The 21,038-nt window shown below is 41.2% G+C and overlaps 1 protein-coding gene and 2 long non-coding RNA genes across 3 annotated transcripts in view; 2 read left to right on the top strand and 1 right to left on the bottom strand.

Moving 5' to 3' along the window:
- Nucleotides 1-6,876, bottom strand: part of LOC116706329 (uncharacterized) — a 16,508-nt gene extending 9,632 nt beyond the window's left edge. The window contains exons 1-2 of the long non-coding RNA XR_004336206.1: nt 6,757-6,876; nt 5,683-5,684 (exon numbers count right to left, since the gene is read on the bottom strand). This is a non-coding gene — a long non-coding RNA (uncharacterized LOC116706329). The remainder of the gene's footprint in view (nt 1-5,682; nt 5,685-6,756) is intronic.
- LOC116706328 (uncharacterized) overlaps nt 1-7,127 on the top strand; it is a 29,776-nt gene extending 22,649 nt beyond the window's left edge. Inside the window, exon 2 of the long non-coding RNA XR_004336205.1 lies at nt 6,759-7,127. This is a non-coding gene — a long non-coding RNA (uncharacterized LOC116706328). The remainder of the gene's footprint in view (nt 1-6,758) is intronic.
- A 4,125-nt stretch (nt 7,128-11,252) lies between these two features.
- On the top strand, nt 11,253-18,736 carry gja1b (gap junction protein alpha 1b). The gene is made up of 2 exons (XM_032543082.1): nt 11,253-11,481; nt 15,090-18,736. The coding sequence occupies exon 2, from the start codon at nt 15,106-15,108 to the stop codon at nt 16,270-16,272; it is 1,167 nt and encodes a 388-aa protein (XP_032398973.1). The 5' UTR covers nt 11,253-11,481; nt 15,090-15,105; the 3' UTR covers nt 16,273-18,736.
- The last annotated feature ends 2,302 nt before the right edge of the window (nt 18,737-21,038 follow it).

Consider the following 21,038-nt stretch of genomic DNA (forward strand, 5'->3'; position numbering starts at 1 on the left):
TGACCTCCTTATTGCATCAGACAAAGGAATTATCTCTGTACTGGTGTTATTAGATCTTAGTGCTGCATTTGATGCAATTGACCATCATGTCCTGTTATCAAGATTTAAACATTTAATTGGCATTAAAGGAACTGCTCTAAGGTGGTTTGAGTCTCGATCTACCACAATCTCAGTTTGTACATGTTAACCATGAATCCTCCATGCACGCCAAAGTTAGTCATGGAGTCCCAAAAGTCTTTGTGCTCGGTCCAATCTTGTTCACTTTATATATGCTTCCTTCTGGCAATATTATCAGGAAACACTCCATAAACTTGAATTGTTATGCAGATGATACTCAAAAAATATCTATTGATCAAGCCGGATGAAACTAATAAGTTAGCTAAACTTATAATGTGCCTTCAGGATATAAAAACCTGTATGACCTGTAATTTTCTAATGTTAAACTCAGATAAAACTGAAGTTAATGTTCTGGGGCCCAAGCACCTCCATGACGCATTATCCAAAGAGATTGTTACTCTGGATGGCATCACCTAATTCTCACATAAAGCAAAGTTCAAGGACCGCCTTTTTTCATCTACGTAATATTGCAAAAATCAGGAATATTCTGTCTAAAAATGATACAGAAAAACTAGTCCATGCATTTGTTACTTCTAGGCTGGATTACTGCAATTCTTTAATATCAGGCGGCTCGAAAAAGTCCATAAAGACACTTCAGCTGATACAGAATGCTGCAGCACGTGTTCTCACAGGAACCAGGAAAAGAGATCCCATCTCTCCTGTTTTATCTTCTCTGCATTGGCTTCCTGTAAAATCCAGAACAGAATTTAAAATCCTTCTTCTCACCTACAAAGCTCTTCTTGGTCAGGCACTATCTTATCTTAAAGTACCTTACTACCCCACCAGAGCACTGCGCTCCCAGAATACAGGGTTACTTGTGGTTCCTAGAGTCTCTAAAAGTAGAACGGGAGCCAGAGCAGGCTCCTCTCCTGTGGAACCAGGTTCTAGTTTGGGTTCAGGAGGCAGACACCATCTCCACATTTAACAGTAGGCTTAATACTTTCCTCTTTGATAAAGCTTATAGTTAGGGCTGGCTCAGGAAGGTTCTGAACAATCTCTTAGTTACGCCGCTATAGGCCTAGTCTGCTTGGGGACTTTCCATGATGCACTGAGCACCTCTCTCTTCCTCCTTCTCTCCATCTGTATGCAACCTCATTCCATTAATGCATGTTACTAACATGACTTCTTCCCTTTTCCGGAGTCTTGTGCTCTCTCGCCGCCTGAGTCTTGCCCTCTCCTCTTTCCTCCTATCGCTTACTGCAGGTGTTTCTGGCTCTGGATCTGTGGTTGGAGTCATCTGCTGCCTCCATGTTCCTGCTCAACACCCTCTGCTGCAATTCACTCTGTCTGTCTGTCTGTCTGTCTGTGTCTGTCTCTCTCTCTTTCTGTCTCTCTCAACCCCAGCCGGTCAAGGCAGATCACCGCCCACCCTTACCCATGGTTCTGCTTAAGGTTTCTGCCTCTTAAAGGAAGTTTTTCCTTGCCTCTGTCGCCTAGTGCTTGCTCTTGGTGGGAACTGTTGGGTTTCTGTAATAAGATCACATAGTACGGTCTAGACCTGCTCTTTTATGAAAAGAGATAACTGTTGTTGGGATTTAGAGCTATGTAAATAAAATAAAATTGAATTGAATTTAAAAAGTTGTCGCACGTCAAGTTGCGTGGGCCCCTCAGGCCTTCGGTCACGTCCATCACCATGCAGACGCCCAGATTCCTCTTGGACACTCAGCTCACGGACTTGCCCGTGTAGAGCTGCATGTTCCACGCTTAGCTGGGGCCGGCGTTGCAGGCCACTAACGACTTGAGTCCATACCTGGCAGGCTTGCAGGGCATGTACTGGCGGAAGGAGCATCAACCTTGAATGCCTGTCAAAAAATGAAAATGTGAAGGAGACAAAAGAAGAAGACGGAGGAGGAAATAGAAGAAAAACACACACACACAAAATATTAGAAAACAACCTGAAATAATAAAGGGATACAATGTTAAGAACACACACGGCGAAGACACCCACCTCGAAAGCGAACCAGCTGCTCGTCCATGGTCAGGTCAGGGCCCGGGTTGTAGAGGCGAGGCAGCCGCTGCGCCCACGCGTCCCACACGTCTCACACGGCCACCAGTTTGTCCGAGGCTTGTCTGGCGGCTCTTGAGTTGCGGTCGTCAAATTGCAGCAGTCTTGAGTAGGAGTGGAAATGTTTGAGGAGCATTGTGGCGCAGAAAATGGTCCTGCCACTCTTCCCGTGCCACTGGCTCTCCAAGGACTGTGGGGGTCAGCAGCCCGTCTTGTTCATCTGTGTCTTTTTTGGTGGCTCAGCGATGAAGTCGATGGCCACTGGGATAATACGTTTGAAGACCATTCAATTTTGCCGTCTTTTGAAACACAACATTCCTTATTTAAAGAGATAAGTACTTACAACCCTAGGAGAGCACTACGCTCCCAGAATGCAGGGTTACTGTGGTTCCAGAGCCTCAAAAGTAGAACGGGAGCCAGAGCGTTCAGCTATAAGGCTCCTCTCCTGTGGAACCAGGTTCCAGTTTGGGTCCGGGAGGCAGACACTGTTCCACATTTAAGAGTAGGCTTAGACTTCCTTTGATAAAGCTTATAGTTAGGGCATAGAATCGAATATTGTTAGGGAGTAGTAGTTAGTCACATAGTTTTCAGATTTATCTATCCTTAATATAAACTAAAGGGAGACTTGGCATACAGCCGATCCGGTTGGGGGGAGTTTGGCCCGACCGGGCTGGAGCTCTCTTTACCTTGTCTCTCTTGGTTTTGTTGTAATAATAGTTTAGACAGCTTGGGACTTATTTTGATACACTAGTTAGGGCATAGAATCGAATATGTTAGGGAGGAGTAGTTAGTCACATAGTTTTCAGATTTATCTATCATATAATCAAGAATATAATAGAACAAGGAGAGCTTGGTACAGCCCAATCCGGTTGGGGAGAGTTCTGGCCGGCCGGGCTGAAGCCTCTTTACGTCTCTTTTGGTTTTGTTGTAATAGTTTTAGACAGCTTGGGACTTTTTGATACACTTGTTAGGGCATAGAATTGAATATGTTAGGGAGTAGTAGTTAGTCACATAGTTTTCAGATTTATCTATCATATAATCAAGAATAATAGAACTAAAGGAGACTTGGCATACAGCCCGATCGGTTGGGGAGAGTTCTGGCCCGGCGGGCTGGAGCTCTCTTTACCCGTCTCTCTTGGTTTGTTGTAATAGTTTTAGACAGCTGGGGACTTATTTTGATACACTGAGCTCCTCTCTCCTCTATCTTTCCATCTTTTCATTTATGTGCATCCATGTCCAGAAATGCTTGTTACAACTAGCTCTGGGGGTCATTCCCGAGTCCTTATGTTCTTTTTTCCCCAGCATGTTCCCTTGGATCCGAGAGGCTCCGAAATCAGGGTAGCAGCTATCGCCATGGTCCCGCTACACGTCTGTGATGCCATGTTCAACTGCTACACTGCGGTGCCCTGCTACGTCCTGCTACGTCCTGCTACGTCTGCTAGCCTGCTGTGCCTTGTATGCCGACACGCGTCCTGCTATGCCATGAACTACTACAAAGAACTGCTACAAACTACTAATTTTTTCTATTTTTGTTATTGCCACTCTTCATTCTAACCCAAACGGCCCGTCGACACCGCCTACCAAGAGCCTGGGTCTGACGAGGTTTCTGCCTAAAGGAAGTTTTTCCTCGCCACGTGCACGTTGCTTGCTCTGGAGGAAACTATTAGAACTGTTGGGTCCTTGTAAATTCTGGAGTGTGGTCTATCTGTAAAGTGTCTTGACATAACTCTGTTATGAATTGATACTAAATAAAATTGAATTGAAATGAATTGAATTGTCGTCATCCTCATCATACTCCTCATCTTCACTAGTCTCGTCTTCACTAACCTCATCGTACTCCTTGTCTTCATTACCCGTGTCTTCACAACCCTCTCCTTCACCCTCTTTGCTCGCTTTTTCTTCGTCTTCTGGTCTTTCTTGACCACCCTCTTCTACGTTTACTCGTTCTCCTCCTTTAACATCGTCGTGGTAGTCTTCTCCTTCATTCTTGTTGCAACAGTAGTCTTTTTCTCTGGCGTGGTCGTGTTTTTCTTGGTCCTCTTCTGACGCACAACCATTAGAGTCACAGTGGTGCTCATGTTCGTCGCAGTTCTTTTGTACTTTTTCTTCTTCTCGTAGTTGTACTTCAGCGGAAACATTGCGAGCTTGCCCGCTGACGATAATCTGATGCAGCTTCAATTTCAGAGTCAAACGACGGGCAATGCTGCCTTTGCACCTGGCTACCAAGACAAGTGCAAAAGGTCTATATATCCTGTATGTGTGTGTAATAAAAATGTTTAGTAGACGGAGGTCAAGCCTTTGGGTGTATTTTTTCCCCTTTTCATTCAACACAAAATTCAATGGAATACTGGCCCAGGTCCCAGAGACCCGAAGGCAAATCTTGCCAGGATCCCACAGACCTGAAGGCAAATCTAGCCATGGTCCCAGAGACCCGAAGGCTGAGGCCGTGGCAGTAGAGAAATACTATAGAATTCTGGCCCGGGTCTGAGAGACCCAAAAGCCAAGGCCACGGTAGTAGAGATATACAGTTGAATGCAGGATGGGTCCCAGAGACCTAAAGGCTGATGCCACGGTAGTATAAAAATACAATGACATTCTTGCCCAGGTCTCAGAGACCCAAAAGCCGAGGCCACGCTAGTAGAGGTTTACAGTTGGATACAGGACGGGTCCCAAAGACTCGAAGGCCGATGCCGCGGTAGTAGAGAAATTCAATCACATTCTGGACCGGGTCCCAGAGACCCAAAAGCCAATGCCGCAGTAGAAGAAAAATACTATAGCATACTGGCCCGGGTCTCAGAGAACCGAAAGCCGAGGCCACACTGGTAGACAAATACAGGACGGGTCCCAGAGACCCGAAGGCCGATGCCACGGTGGTAAAGAAATACAATCAAATTACGGCCCAGGTCCGAGAGACTCGAAGACCGAAGCCGTGATAGATGAGTACAATCAAATTCTGGCCCAGGTCCCAGAGACCCGAGGCCGTTGTAGATAAGTAACACAATCAAATTCTGGCCCAGGTCCCAGAGACCCGAAGGCTGGGGCTGCGGTAGTGGAGAAATACTATAGAATACTGGCCAGGGTCCCCGGGACCCGAAGGACCAGGCCCACAGTAGTAGACGTGACATGAAATGAAACAAGCGTGCGTCCTGGGGACCCAAAGGACAATGCAAAAGTCAAATAAACTGAACGGGTCCCTGTGACCCGATTTGGAGACAACATTTGGAGCTGTAGGAAAACACAGAAAGTCTCATGCAGGTTTACAACGGATGGTTTCCAACTACTGACACAAAGATGCACTAATTACAGCGGGACTGAATAATTTGCAACTTTTTAACATGTTGGTCTGTTCTTATATAGCACTTTTCTAGTCTTAACGACTACTCAAAGTGCTTTTACATTGCAAAGGAACCATTCACCATTCACACAAATTCACACACTGTGGCTGAGACTTCTGTACAAGGTACCACATGCTCATCAGATAAACACACATTTACACTCCTGTCTTGCCCAAGGACACTTCGACATGGGACTGCCTTCCAATTGGCAGGCGACCGCTCTACCACTGAGCCAAAGGCGCCCCTGTATACTGTGTGTGTGTGTATATGTTTATGTGTATTATGAGCATATTCATAGTGATTTCTACTACATGTAATGCTTCATGACTAAACTCATAAACACACACTATGTTTTCTGACTTGCTTTATCCACAGTCATAAAGTATTATAGATGTGAGTGTGACTGATAATTAATTTTGAGGTCAAGTGTCTTGTGGATGCTCTTGACTAGTTTTTAGAAGTTGACTGATGGGTATTGCAATTAATAACTAGTCAAGCTCATCCAAGAATGTACACATAATGCACTATACAGTTAGACTGGAAATACAGACCCAAATCCAAAAGGATTAAGGGTCTGGCATTGAGTAATGAAAGTCGCCCATCTCGAGGGGCGGCACCAAGCGTGGATTTGAAAATCTCACTGCGCGCAATTGGATAACACTATGACCAATCCCAACAACACACAAAGTTATGTATCCAGAGCCCCATGTGCTTAGCTACTAATGGAGCTAACTGGTAGATTAGACTATTGCTGTATCCAGACGGCAAAACAGCAAAAACGTCCTTCTTGTAAAGGAACAATTCGAGCGGCGTCTTCTGTTCCTCTTTTAGATAAAAACTGGTGTTCATCCGTAGCCATCTTGCAATGTTTACTAATAACTTTGACGTGGCAGCGGCTGTTGTCATCCATTTACCTCGTCTCTGGCCCGCCTTTATCAGATACCCCGATGTGATTGGTGCAGCTCGGCTACAAGGGAATTGTTAATGAGCCACATTACTTGATGCCATAGTAACTTGCTGAGCAAATTCAAATTATGCTCTCGCAAGAACTCTGGATTTTCAGGGTACTATACAGGGGGAAAGTGTTACCAAATAAGATTTAATTTTGGTAAGAAAATTACATTTAAATGTGTAATAATGCATCATATTGTTGCCTACAGTAGCTAAATGTCTTAGTGTAAATTGTGATATTTCAATGTTAAAATATACTTTTGGAAAACACATAACATTATTTATAAAAGTATAAATATTGCATAAACTAGGAATTTAAAGCTAGCTCTGCTTATTTAATGTCTTCACAGAGCAACACATCACATATCAGAGAAATAGAGGACACCTACCTTGCACGCTATTTACCAGTGAATGCGGATTTCTGCGAGGCAATACTGCCTGGACCAACAAAACGAGAAGACAACCGCTCAAAGATGTCCCTTCTTGAAATGCTGCGAAAGAGAATGACGGCAACAGCAAGACACAGTAAGGAATCTGAACAGGAAACTTGGCCCGCAAGAGAAGCAAGAGCTGATCCATCTAAACATGCATTGAAGACTTGAGTTAGGGTGGAAAAACAAGTGAGAAATCGCTTTGGTGGGGGCACCCGGGTACTTGACATAACCAAGGATTCATCTAAAAAAGACTTTACGTCTCGTGCAAAAGAACTGCTTTTTCACGTGAATCAAAAAAAAGGAAAATGGAAAGACTTCATGAACAATGTTTATGACTTTAAGGAATAAGACCTTGAGACCACTGCTGTTGGTAAGTTTTACACAGTGTCAATATTTGGGATTTTGTGTTATTACCTAAGCACAAAATGTTGCAAAGTAGAATCTGACACAGGACTAAATGGACAGACATTTTGACACTAAAGGAGGGCAGCAGAGACAGACCGATTATTCTGATCAGCAACAGAAGCTAGTTTTAAATGAATCAGAGACCAAACCATTGAGTACAGCTGAAGATTGTAATCATGGGAGCACCAGTGCCCAGTCAGCTGTTGTGGACACAATTGATCTTGACATTTATGATGAGGTTTTGTTGTCTAAGTTGATGTCAAATTGTCTTTACAAAGACACTTGACAGGTTGTATTGTCTATTTTAATGTCAAGTTATAACAGATTGCTGTGTTTGTTAATGGCATGTTGTCACGACAGAGACATCTTGGACAATGCTAACTTTGCATTAAAAGTGTCACAATTTAACGAATGACACTTAAAAAAAGTAAAAAAGAAAAAAAAAAGAAAAAACTTGTCCATGACAGGTGTCACATCAATGGAATGCACAGCCCTTCAATAAAACATTACCATCATATTCTAGGCTTATCTTCAACTTCTCTAAACACTCTAAAAGCTCTCTGGAGGATTTAGGGGAGGCCATCTCAAAGAAACTTGGGGTATATTCTTAAACCGGTGCATAATTCATCTGTTGGCGACAAGCATGGGTTGATCCAACGCAAAATCATTCACCGCACTCAATTAACAAAGTTAGACTTTCTAAATTGTACATTTAGACATCAGTTTAATGAACAAGAATTCGCCCAAGTGTTAAAAAAACAACACACACACACACACACACACACACACACACACACATTTGTTATGAGAGCCGAAAAAGGACCCAAGAGCAGTGACAGGCAGGCAGGCAGGAGAGAGCTCCAAGGCTTTATTTTTAACAAAATAACAAAAGTCACACAAACACAGGATCCACTGAATGCAAAACAAAGTCTCAAAATCCAAAATGCAAAAACACCAAAAGGTCCAGGGGAAAAAGGAAAGGCAAAAACAGACAGACAGACAGACAGACAGACAGACAACGGCCCACACCGGCCTCAACAGGCACAGTACCAATACAATCTGACAAGAGACAAGGGGCGCACAGACACTGAATACACAGGGTAACAAGATAACAAGAGGCAGGTGACAAGAGGGCTGGGAAACAGGTGGAAAATATCAGGTAATCACAGGCGCAGGAAGACACAGGAAGTAAAACTAAAGAAAAGACGGGACAGAGACCAGACTTCAAATAAAACAGGAAACAGAACATACAGACACTCAAGTAGAACACAAGACAGGAACAACCACTACAAGATTAGGGAGGAAACACGGAGAAACATCAGAAAACAGGATGAAAAAAACAGGATAAAAAACAAAACAATAACAATATTGACCACTTGTGAAAAATGTCAAAAGACAACAGCAAACCACATTCATATGTGTTGGTCATGTTCATCTTTTCCCACCTACTAGACTGCATTCATTAACACTTTGACAGAGGTAACTGGGACAGTTATCACGCCAGATGCTATTGCACAACCATAGTCCTCAGAAATCCACCAGAGTTTAAAATGCCAACACAAATTAAGCCCAAGGTAACAGATATCTGGCCTAAATGAGTGAAATCCGGCAGATTTTCCATCAGCACCGGAGCAATCCCGGTAGTGGTAGGTCAAGGATATGTACTACCTTTATCTAAGCTACAAGCAGAGCTTATAGCTGCTGGAACATCACTGGCTAGATGTATAACATTATCAAGATGGAAATCATCAATAAGACCAGGCAGACTGTTGACTGTTTTGCTTGTCTGTATTACTTTTATTTGTCACACATCCAATTTTGTTATTTTATTGTATATAATTTCACTGTCATTCACAAGCAGGGTAACTGTATTGTCAATTTGTGCAAAAAAAAACAATAAACAAAGTGTATAAAAAAAGGAATCCCTAAATGTAATGTAAGTTAAGCTTCACATACAGTTTACTGCTTATTAAGAGTATATATATATATATATATATATATATATATATATATATATATATATATATATATATATATATATACTGAAATGTTGTAGAAATATAGAAGTAGAAATATGAACAAATCTAATGAAACTTACATGGCATCATTAAACCCACAGGGAACTTCAGAGAGTACTGACCATGTGTGTGTGTGTGTGTGTGTGTGTGTGTGTGTGTGGCCAGTGGCCTGTGCTCTTATTCCTCTTGTTAAGCTAATAGCCCTATTAAACCCTGAGACATGTCCAGTCTGTTTAAAGGTGTTTTACTACATGTGCACTAGCGTCCCCATGCATTCACCTGCATTGCAATATTTCCACCACTAGGTGGTGCTGTGCGCCCATCAAGAAGGTGGGAGACCCAGGTGTTTTAATGGAAAGTTACATAATAGAGAAGAACCGTTCACTGTGAAACGTTTAAGTTTGATTTTAGAAATGGTGCTTGAATTATGGTTAATAATAATAACATTCCAAAGTGAAAGAGCATGAGAAGGCATCAAAAGAAATCACTGAAACATGGGGCTTTTGTTTTTTTAAATCACAAGAGAATTCTAATATGTTAAGAGAATAATAATGCCAAAATAATACCACTGTAGGGAAGAAAGAAAGAAATGAAAAAAATGCATAAGAGCTCCGATAGTATAAGAATATCAACTTTATTTGATATAGCACATTTTTCAGACAGTCACAAAGTGCTTCACATGATAACATCGTTAAACTAAGACCCGTAACAGTAAAGTGTGCAAGCGAAAAATACATAACATAGCAATGGAAATGAAAAAGACCTAAGAACACAAAATTACAAACATGAGAAAAAAGGCAGTTTAAACAAGTGAGAATAAGGCATTTAAATCCTGTAATAATTACATTGGGTAGTTTAATCTGTCACAATGCATTCTATTTAATAAGGCAATAAGTGTTGTTTATCAAATTAAATATGCACAGTAACTGTAGATGTCAGAAGTCAATTAAAGTACCTCAATACTGCAGTAGTTGACAGTTACAACTACTGTATTGTCAATATAGATGAAACTGCCATGCATCTTCAGATCGGTTTCAGATCTCCTTACAGAGGATCTGTTCTGAAGGAAACAATGAAGACACACACCTTGGCTGTTTCTGCACAGCTAGTCTTCTCTCTTTCTCTCTCTCTCTCTCTCTCTGTCTCTCTGTCTCTCTCTCTCTCTCTCTCTCTTTCTCTCTCCCTCTCTATCAATTCAAGGAGCTTTATATCCAAAGCATCAGACAAAACACATCAAACAGTTGTGTTTGGACATCAACACAATATTAGGATGGGTTTATATCATTTTATAAATCTATGTGTATGGCAAATCTAATATATGTATAATCAAATCTTTCTCTCTCTCTCTCTCTCTCTCTCTCTCTCTCTCTCTCTCTCTCTTAAATTCAGTTTGATTTATTGGCATAACACTATCAACACAACTGTGTTGCCAAAATAACAGCCATTCTAACAAACAACAAGGAGTAAATACATCTGATAGAATAGTAAAAGGCATAATTATATTATTGCAGATAATAAACAACTGTGTGCACCCCTCAAAAAGTATGTTGAAACAATAATAATAAAGAATAAAAAAAAATAAAAAAAAATAATAATATATACAATTATCTACTTTTTGTTTTTTTTAAAGATATTTTGGGGGCATTTTAGCCTTTAAACGACAGGACATCTATAGACAGGAAAGGAGGAAGGCATTCAGCAAATGGCCGCAGGTCGGACTCGAACCCTGAGCCGCTGCATCGAGGACTCGGCCTCTGCAAATGGGCGCCCGCTCTACCAGGTTCGCTCCCCAGGCGCTTAACAATGTAGCCTACTTATTTCGCCTTTTATTGTAGCAGAAGAAGACATATTAATTTGCTAGTCATGCCGTAGCATACTTTTATCTTCCCCGAATAGAAAAGGAAGCTTGTTGTCTTCAGTTTAGGCACTGAAGCCTGGTATAGCCGTCGTGTGTGTGTGTGTCTGTCTGTCTGTCTTCCTCCCTCCCTCTCTCTCCTCTCTCTCTCTCTCTCTCTCTCTCTCTCTCTCTCTCTCTCTCCTCCCAGCAGACTGCGGCTTTGGTCTTAAGAGATCAGGTGACTGTAACTTCTCCGTTAAAAGGAAAGTTTGATAAGTTCCACTCAGTTTCCCTCCTGGTCCCAAACTTGGATTTCAACTCTCTACAAGTGGCGGAGAAAGTCCGTCTGGTCCCTCTTCATTCTCTCTGGAACTTTTTGGTAAGTTAGAGCAACTTTTTCTCTTAGATTTGTAAAATAACGGGTCTGAAGTAACTATCCCCCCCCCCCTTTCCACCCCGTCACCGGCCCGTTAGAAATAGTCGGAAGACTCCGGTGCGCTCTATAAAGTTTGACACGTTTTCCTTCATTGTTCGTAAAAGCGCTCATTTTGTCTGGCTCCTTCTTTCGTCTATCAAACTTTTAGAAAGACCTTTCGGGACTTACAACTACAGGGAGCAACATGTGATAAACTATAGAGTAAACGTTGTTTGATTTATTGAATATATTTTAGCTTCATCTGTAAGGCGCACTGAGCGCGTTGCCTTTTTTTTTTTTCGTTTTCCAATCCAAAACGTCATGTTGCTGTTGTGCTGGCTGCATTGTATGCCACAGGTCTCTCCCCTGGACTTTTTTACTTAAGTACAGCTCGTTTTAAATTATAAGATTCTCCCATAAGCCAGGAAAACGAGCAAATGCACCCAAGACACCAGAGAACTGACTGTAATACTCAATAGCTGTTGAATTCATATCCTTGTGACTTGACATTGAAGACAACCTTACAGATTTTTTAGTAAGATCCCAGAGGTCTGCTGGGAAATTCATTGTTTCGGAGCCCATTGTTCTCTTCTGTCCTGCTCATTTTCACCAGACAAACTCAGTCATGTAGAAAGTGGCGGGATATTCTCTGTTTAATAACGACAACAAAATTGTTTTCATGATTTTCCTCCCATTTGGACTCTTTATGTTTGACTCTCCGCATACATAAAGGTGACAGCTACAGTATGTCAAGGCATTTGGTATGTTTCCCAGGTCATAGGGATATAGTGGTTGATTGTAAGATAAGGAAGGGCGCATGTGGTTAGTTTGGCCCCATGTGGATTTAACTGGAGGCTCCTACTTTTCCACATTTAGACCCCGCTCTCTGTGGTAAAGTGTTTTTATCTGTTGGAAGCTTTTTCTCATTCACCTCATATGATCTGCTCTAACCTTTACAGCTCATCTTAGCTATTTCCATGTTGGGGAGGGGGGGAGATCCACTTTGGTGTCTACAAATCTCCATCAGATTACTGATGACTAATGATTTCATATGGAAAGTTTTGGGTGTGAAGGTGAAAGTGAAAACCGGATTAAAACTGTTTACAATCCGTGGTTTGTTATTAGACCATGGTAAAAATCACACTGCGCTGTTAATTTAGCTGAGGACCCACTGGTAACCCCTTCGAGACCCCCAAAAAGTCACAAAAGACCACTTTAAGGGCCTCTTTTTGTTAGATTTGCACCAAATATAAGCAATTTATTTCAGTTATGGTTTGTTGGAGTGTGTTAATTCACATTAACAACAATCCGGCCATGTAGCAGAGCAGCTGGGTAGTAATTTTCTATCGTCCTGAAGCTTTGAGACTTGCATCAACACCACGTCGACAGCAGACAGCCAGGGGGGGCGGTAGTTTTACAGGGGATGAGAAAAGTAGTCCGTGTTTTGCGTGCTCTAACTGTGACTCTATTTGCATCGTAGTGAAATAAAAGTGTAAGTTTAAGTGGGATGTCCAGTGGTTTAGGAGTAAACTGTCATAAGGGAGCTAGTTTCATACTTTTGTAATAGGCTGATCATCCTTAAGGACATGTTCTGTGTATCTGCAGGGCTTTTCCCTGTAAGCACTGATAAAAGAAGCACGCCACGGGTCTTACTGAGAAGATTTAGCTGCACTGTTCGTTCTGACACACACACACACACACACACACACACACACACACACACACAAACACACACTTCACAATCACACAGCACGGGGACTTTTTTATTTTTTTCTTCCTGCAACTTCATTCTGAACATCTCTTCTGACACAGCATTCAGGAGATTTCCTATTCTCTGAAATCAGACAAGCTCAGTCAGCTGATGATCCAGCTTTGTGTGCCTCTTTTTTTTTTTTCTTCTCTCCTGCTCATCTAGTAAGAAATTGGAGGACTGAGTTTTAAACCTTGTGTAGTTGAGCAGATGCTTTTGTCACTGGACAATAGTAAGTAGAGAGATAAAAACCAATGCGAGTTGTTTACATGTATGCACTTTGACACAATTCTTATTTTGAGAGAAAAAGGCTATAAGTGCTGCACTGTTGGTAGAATCCCCTCACATGACTGAAATATGTTGAGTTTTTTTTTCTTTAGCACTGACCAAGTGAATATTTTTTCCCTAAGAGAGCAGTTTATGTTATAATTATTTTTAAGATGTTTTTGTGCATAATGCATTTTAATATTAGGTTATTATGGTTTCCTGCACATCCCTGTTTCACCCATCATTCTTTATAGGAGGGGTTGACAAAGAATCGCTGCGGGGCCATGATTTGATATGATCTATGATGGAATCATCTGTCTGATCGATCGTGCTTTAGGGTTTCCTAAACTGTCTCTTTCAATTCAATCGGAAGCATTTTTGATTAATTGATTTTATTAACCATTAAATGGTTTGATTAATACTAGATTGTTCTTAAAGATTTTCTTTATGTCATGCAGAGATCTTTAACAAGGGTCATTCCCCCTCTTTCTCCCGTTCATCTTTTGCAGTCCTATCAAATAAAGGCTGAAAATGCCCATTAAAATAATCTTTAAAAAAAAATACATATATGTATATAGTAGCTGCATCATTGTTCAATGGTTTAAAAAAAAAAGTAAACGTCTGAAAACATACATACACATGAGTCTGACATATTATTAGTAAAGTTATGTGGCCTATAGATAGCCATCCACAGATACAGTTAAGCTTAAGGATTCACTGTGCCACATTTTAACATAAAAACATGATGAATATGCCAACATTTTTTATTTATTTTAAAAGCATATATTTGGGCGCTTGGGTAGCACACCTGGGTGAGCGCACCCATATAAAGAGGCTTAGTTCTCGACGCAGGTTCAACTCCGACCTGCGGCCCTTTGCTGCATGTCATTCCCTCCACTCTCTCACCTTTCAGTTCTAAGCTGTCCTAAAATAAAGACCTAAAATGCCCCAAAAAAACATCTTTGAAAAAAAGCTTATATTAGTATTGAATGCACCATAAAAAGGTATGTGTAAAGGCTTTTACAAACACATTATTGTAGGTCCAGTTTATAATGCAACTCAATTTTATACGATATATGTAGTAGGGGGTCCCTGCTCTGTCTCGCTTTCAGTTAAGGGGCCCTTGGCCTGAAAAACGTTAAAACCCCTGATGTAATGATTCAAATTAAATTTCTTATTTCATATCCTTGCCTGGATTTAAGGGGCAGTGTTGCATAAACTGACCCGAATGTGTTTTCTGCCGCCGCTCTCAGTAATTGGATTAGCTTGCTTTCTTGCGTCATGAAACATCTAGTTTTGTCTCCTTCAATAACGATACTGTTCAATCACATAATGCTGCCAAAATGCGAAATGACAAAAATCCTGAGGATGCCAACCTTCTCTATACATTCAAACTACTGTTTTATGCACACATGTGTTTTACTGAGTCTGTGTCAACCTGAACTCAAAAGCTTTAAAAGTTAAATGTTGCTTTGAAAAGTTACTTTAAAAGTTGCTGCTGTCTGTAAATTATTGCCAGTTTAACATTGTTTATTCATTTATTTTTTTTCCCCAGCTGAAACTCCCTGAGAATGGGGGACTGGAGTGCTCTGGGCCGTCTGCTGGACAAGGTCCAGGCCTACTCTACTGCCGGAGGGAAGGTCTGGCTGTCAGTCCTCTTCATCTTCAGGATTCTGGTCCTGGGCACTGCAGTGGAATCTGCCTGGGGAGACGAGCAGTCTGCATTCAAATGTAACACACAGCAGCCTGGTTGTGAGAACGTCTGCTATGACAAATCTTTCCCCATCTCCCATGTCCGCTTCTGGGTCCTCCAGATCATTTTTGTGTCAACACCCACGCTTCTCTACCTGGCTCATGTGTTCTACCTGAACAGGAAGGAACAGAAATTCAACAGGAAAGAGGAGGCGCTTAAAGCCGTGCAAAACGACGGCGGCGATGTCGACATCCCGCTGAAGAAAATTGAGATGAAAAAGCTAAAGTATGGCATTGAGGAGCATGGCAAAGTGAAGATGAAAGGGGCCCTGCTCAGAACCTATATAGTCAGCATTTTCTTCAAGTCAATGTTCGAGGTGGGCTTCTTGGTCATCCAGTGGTACATTTACGGCTTCAGCCTTTCTGCAGTCTACACCTGTGAGAGGTCCCCATGCCCCCACAGAGTGGACTGTTTCCTGTCCCGTCCCACAGAGAAGACGGTCTTCATCATCTTCATGCTGGTGGTCTCGCTGGTGTCCCTGCTGCTCAACGTCATCGAGCTTTTCTATGTGTTTTTTAAGAGGATCAAAGATCGTGTGAAGGGCAAACAGCCGCCCATCCTCTACCCTAGTGCAGGCACATTGAGCCCCACCCCTAAAGACCTGTCCACAACCAAGTATGCCTACTATAATGGCTGCTCCTCCCCGACTGCCCCACTCTCACCCATGTCCCCCCCAGGCTACAAACTGGCCACAGGGGAGCGTGGAACCGGCTCATGCCGCAATTACAATAAGCAGGCCAATGAGCAGAACTGGGCCAACTACTCCACAGAGCAAAACCGGCTCGGCCAGAATGGTGCAGGAAGCACTATTTCAAACTCCCATGCACAGGCCTTTGACTTCCCAGATGACACCCAAGAGCATAAGAAACTTTCCTCAACAGCGGGACATGAGATGCAGCCACTGGCGCTGATGGACGCCAGGCCGTGTAGCCGGGCCAGTAGCCGGATGAGCAGCCGAGCCAGGCCAGACGACCTGGACGTGTAAGCCCTGGTTCCACCTCCTACTCCTCCTCCTCCTCCCACCTCTGTGTGGCTTCAGCCAGAGAATCAGGAAACACTCCATCCCATAGGTTCATGTAAGAGGTGGGGCTGACCTCAATCACTGTCTTCAGAATAGAGACTCTTAGTCACTCAAAGAGACATTAAACTTGTTATGTAACACTGTCAAAGGTACAAGTTGCAAATGTTTTTTTTTTCAATGACTTTTACCATAATCTTTTAGTGGAGCTAACCCAGCTTTAGAAGAACAGAAGTGTAACAGATGACCGCACTGGTCAATGTGCTTGGTCTGGTTAATTTAAGGAAAACTCAGTTTTTTTCTTCTTTTTATAGTTTCTGCTATTTTTCCTATTGGTGACAACATATTACTTACCACTATCCTAGCTGGTTTTTAAAGGTATGGTGACAGCTACACAACAGGTTGCCTTCTTAGTTGTGTCTTTTAACATGTAACCAGTTTAGCCAAAAATAAGAATTATTGGCTAACTCTGGTTTAAATTGTATTTGTTCTTCTGTTGATCATTAAGCATTGTCCCTGTTAAATAATCAAAAGAAAAGTAAAGCCCAAATGATCTATGTCATGCAATGTGGAATTGAAAGAGTAAGTTGAAGGTGAATCAATCTGCCACCCCTAAATGTGGAAGGTAACTACAACTATTTAGTTAGTCTCCTGCATGGATAACATAGACCTAGTTTTGGTAGGAGATAGGATGTAGAGTCTCCAGTGTTAAAGTCACTCCCTTTCTTTGTCCCCCAAGAGCTAGGACTGCAGCATGATGTCACAATACTTCCATCTTAGCTTCTGAGAGAGGAAAGTGATGAACATAGGTCAAAATAGCTGTTTGAACACATGAACCATGGTGTTGTTTTTCATGTGAGTACAGTCCTGTGTGATCACTCGAGGGCACTATTAAAAAGCTGTGTGTAGCTCATCAATGAAGCATTAACCAACAGGAAAAGTATGAAAAGGAACCTAAAATCCATGATGTAATAAACAGAGTATGGGTTGCTGAGACACACACACATACACACACACACACACACACACACACACACACACACACATACACACACACACACACGTACCTTTGCATTGAAAGCTAGTTTGATGGACTCGACCACACCTGCATTAAGTTGCTTTAACAGTCTGCTCGCATTATATAGCTGTATTTTCTTATGAATCAACATTATTAATCCATTTTCTTCTGTTTCCACTTACATCAATACTATCCCATCCCAGTTTCAGTCACAGCAAAAGTTATTGTTATCGTCCAGAAAAAGAACAACTACATGTAAAGTGTTTACCACTTGTCTCATCCTTTGCATTGGACTTCATGGAGAATGCGTAATATCAGTTGTAGTGAATATTTATTGCTTAGCATCTGTAGGACACCTACCACTAAGAGGAAAAAAATGACTACTATCCAGAATCTCTTACTCACAGAAAACATCTTACATTAGCTCCCCACCAACTGTATATTTATTGACAGTAAAAACATTTTTTTTCTCTTTAGTAACTTTGTCAGTCAGCATAGACTGTTATTTCCTGGTAAACTTTGAATTTATGTGTTGTTATGTTTTTATTTTTTATTTTGTTGTTTTAAATGTCTTTTTTTGGGGTGTTTGTGAGAGTGGCAGGGCTGATTGTTCCGGCTGCTGTGACACAGCAAACTCTGCTCTGCTTTTATGTGGCTTCCATTAAGAAAGGCTTTATTACTGTGTTATCTTTTTTTTTCATCTTTTGCGGGCTGTAGAGAAATACAGTAGAATGATTATCTGTGTTTTACATATCTGAGTGAATGATTTTTTTTCTGTTTTGTAGGTATTGTTTTGTTTTTCAGACTCCGTGTAACCGTTGCTGCTTGAGAAATAGATATTTAGTACTGTAAATCCAGCTAACTGTGTCACAATAAAAATGTGAGTTTTTAGAAGACTGCTTATAGATCTGGACTAATATTTAGTCAGTTATATTAAAATGTATGCCAATGTAGCTCCACAATTACCAAACACTAGTATAAATCTCAATTTGGACTTCTTTTTTTTTCTCCTTTTCTTCTGTCATTTGTGCATCATTTTGTCGGTACTTACATGTGTCATGGATCTTTCAGCTACAATGGCATTTGCACTGAGATCTTGGTGATAGAGATGTAATATGATGCTCACAGTTAGTGGAGTTTTCTGATCACATGTTACTAATTTATTTTATAACACAGAAATCACTACAGTGCATAATACCAGACATCTGACCACTGGTGACATTGGCTGGTTCTGTGAGAGATGTCTTCCATTGACAGAACAGAAGCAATAGTCATTTGTTGCCATAATTCAGACAATGCTAATCTATGGGGATCCACTGTTGTACAGTGTAAGTGCATGAAAGCAAAACAAAAACTCATTAATTGTATCTGTGAAAAGCTATTTTAACCAATAAATATTTTTTTCTGTCCTAATCACTGATTGATTGGTTTCATTGAAGGCCATTCTTTTCACCGTCACTACAGTCACTAATAAAGTTGGGCATTGAGAACCGATTCCTACTTGGAACCGATTTTAAAAGTTACGATTCCAGTGGAATCGTTTCTTTGCTGGAGGATTTGTTTTCAAATATGATGGTCGGCTCCAAATTTAAAATGCGCAAGTATTGGTTTCCGTAGTTGTGTTGCAGCTGCCGAGCACAGTAAGCGGCGCTACCCTGGAAATCCCGAGTTCTCACGAGAGCACAATTTGAATTTGCTCAGCGAGTAACTTGGGCATCAAGTAATGCTGCTTATTAAGTATGCCCTTGTACCAGAGCTGCACCAATCACATCGGTGAATCTGATATAGGCAGGCCAGAGGCGAGCTAAACAGATGAGGACAGTTTAACCTACCAGTTAGCCACGCTGGTGGCTAAGCGTATGGGGCTTTGGATACGTCACCCCGTGTGTTGTTGGGATTGGTCGTAGCGTTATCCAATTGCGGGCAGTGAGATTTTCAAACGCACGCTTGGTGCCGCCTCTCAAGACGGGCAACTTTCAGTACTGGATGCCAGATCCTTAATCCTTCGGATTTGGGTCTGGATATCCAGGCTTTGAAAAAACTGCAAACCGCCATTGAATCAAAATAAAACCTTCCTTTTACTTGTGTAAGAAGCATGTGACGCATTTCAACTCCACCCCTCAAAGAATCGGAATTGAGAATTGATAGGAACGGCAATTCAATGGAAGAATTGCAATTGCAATTGGAATCGGAATGACGCCCAACCCTAGTCAGTAAAGCAGTGTTCATTTTGACAAAAAAATGTACATTAGTTTAAATTTTATTTCACAAAAACTGAAATTTCAGTCAGGTTAGAGCTGTTGCAGGGTTTTGTCGCCTAATTCTTAAGCTCACTTTCAACAATCAACAAATAAAAAATATATACATTTTAGCTTATGCTCCATGTTCCAGTTTCCCATAAAATACTGACCAGATGTTTCAGATGATTAAACTGTATGGCAGGACTGAGTTTAACAGGAGAATGCCTGAATGTTTAATCTTGTTTAAATGTTTAACGTTTAATATTTTAGTCTAATTCAGCTCACATTCTCCAAACCAGTCTCACAGCAGTTTGTGAAATAGTCACAAAATGTAATCTGATGATCCATGTACAATCTATACGATTGTATTTTATTGGAAGCATATTTCATGTCTGCATCACATATTTTCAGTCGGGACTGCAGCAGAGGAGCTGTATTGCTTTGCTGTTATTGGTATTTTTAGGACTATAACCGCTGCTTTAATTAACAGTTATTCACTAGATGTTATCATAGTTTTAATTTCTTATTATTTGTTATTATGTTGGTCCTATTGCCACGGAAGTTGTATTGTTTTGTTTTGTGCTTTAATCAACTTTTATTCACATGATACAGTACGTAATTTATATATATATATATATATATATGTATATATATATATATTTATATATATATATATATATATATATATGTATATATTTTTTATAACGATGATGTTTTATTTATTATATAATTTTGTGGGCATTTATTGAGAGGACAGATGAAGACATATAAGGGGAGAGAGAGAGAGGGGGAACGACATGCAGCAAAGGGCCGCAGGTCGGAGTCAAACCCAGGCCCGCTGCGTTGAGGAGTAAACCTCTATATAAGGGCACCCGCTCTACTAACTGAGCTATCCAGGTGCCCTGATTAAGTTCTTTAATGTAATGTTATTATGTCAGTCTTATTACCGTTGAAATACTACAGTATGTGGTAAGACAGAATACTGCAAGCGGAGAATGCAATGTGGTCATTCATATCAGTGAATTGGAGAGTGCAGCTCTTTAACGCCAATGTTGCTTCACTGTACACATTTAATGATTTTGTCACCAGCAACCTTGGTTCAAGTTTTCCCAGTAAGTTATGCATCATGTAGTCTACATCCTTGACATTCCACTTCCTGGATTGCACTGTTCTTCATTTATGCTGAATATCCGTTGCTTTTGGGCTTCCTTTGTGTTGGCATTTTAAACTCCGGTTGATTTCTGAGGACTATGGTTAACTGCTCCTTAGATCTCTGCAGGGTAAATCCAGACAGCTAGCTAGACTATCTGTCCATTCTGAGATTTCTGTTGCACAACTGAAGCAACTTTTGAACGTTCACATGTTTCACCAAAACAAGTTCCTTCCTGCGGCTGTTTTGCAGAAGCGCCGTATCTCTGTACAGAGCTTAGCGCCACCCAACATGATTGTGATTGGTTAAAAGAAATGCCAGAACA

This window comes from Etheostoma spectabile, chromosome 18 (assembly GCF_008692095.1).
Source record: "Etheostoma spectabile isolate EspeVRDwgs_2016 chromosome 18, UIUC_Espe_1.0, whole genome shotgun sequence".
NCBI classification, from domain to species: Eukaryota; Metazoa; Chordata; class Actinopteri; order Perciformes; family Percidae; genus Etheostoma; species Etheostoma spectabile.

Bases quoted from the DNA above. Each gene is read 5' to 3' on its own strand.
- gja1b (XM_032543082.1), top strand. From the start codon at position 15,106: ATGGGGGACTGGAGTGCTCTGGGCCGTCTGCTGGACAAGGTCCAGGCC.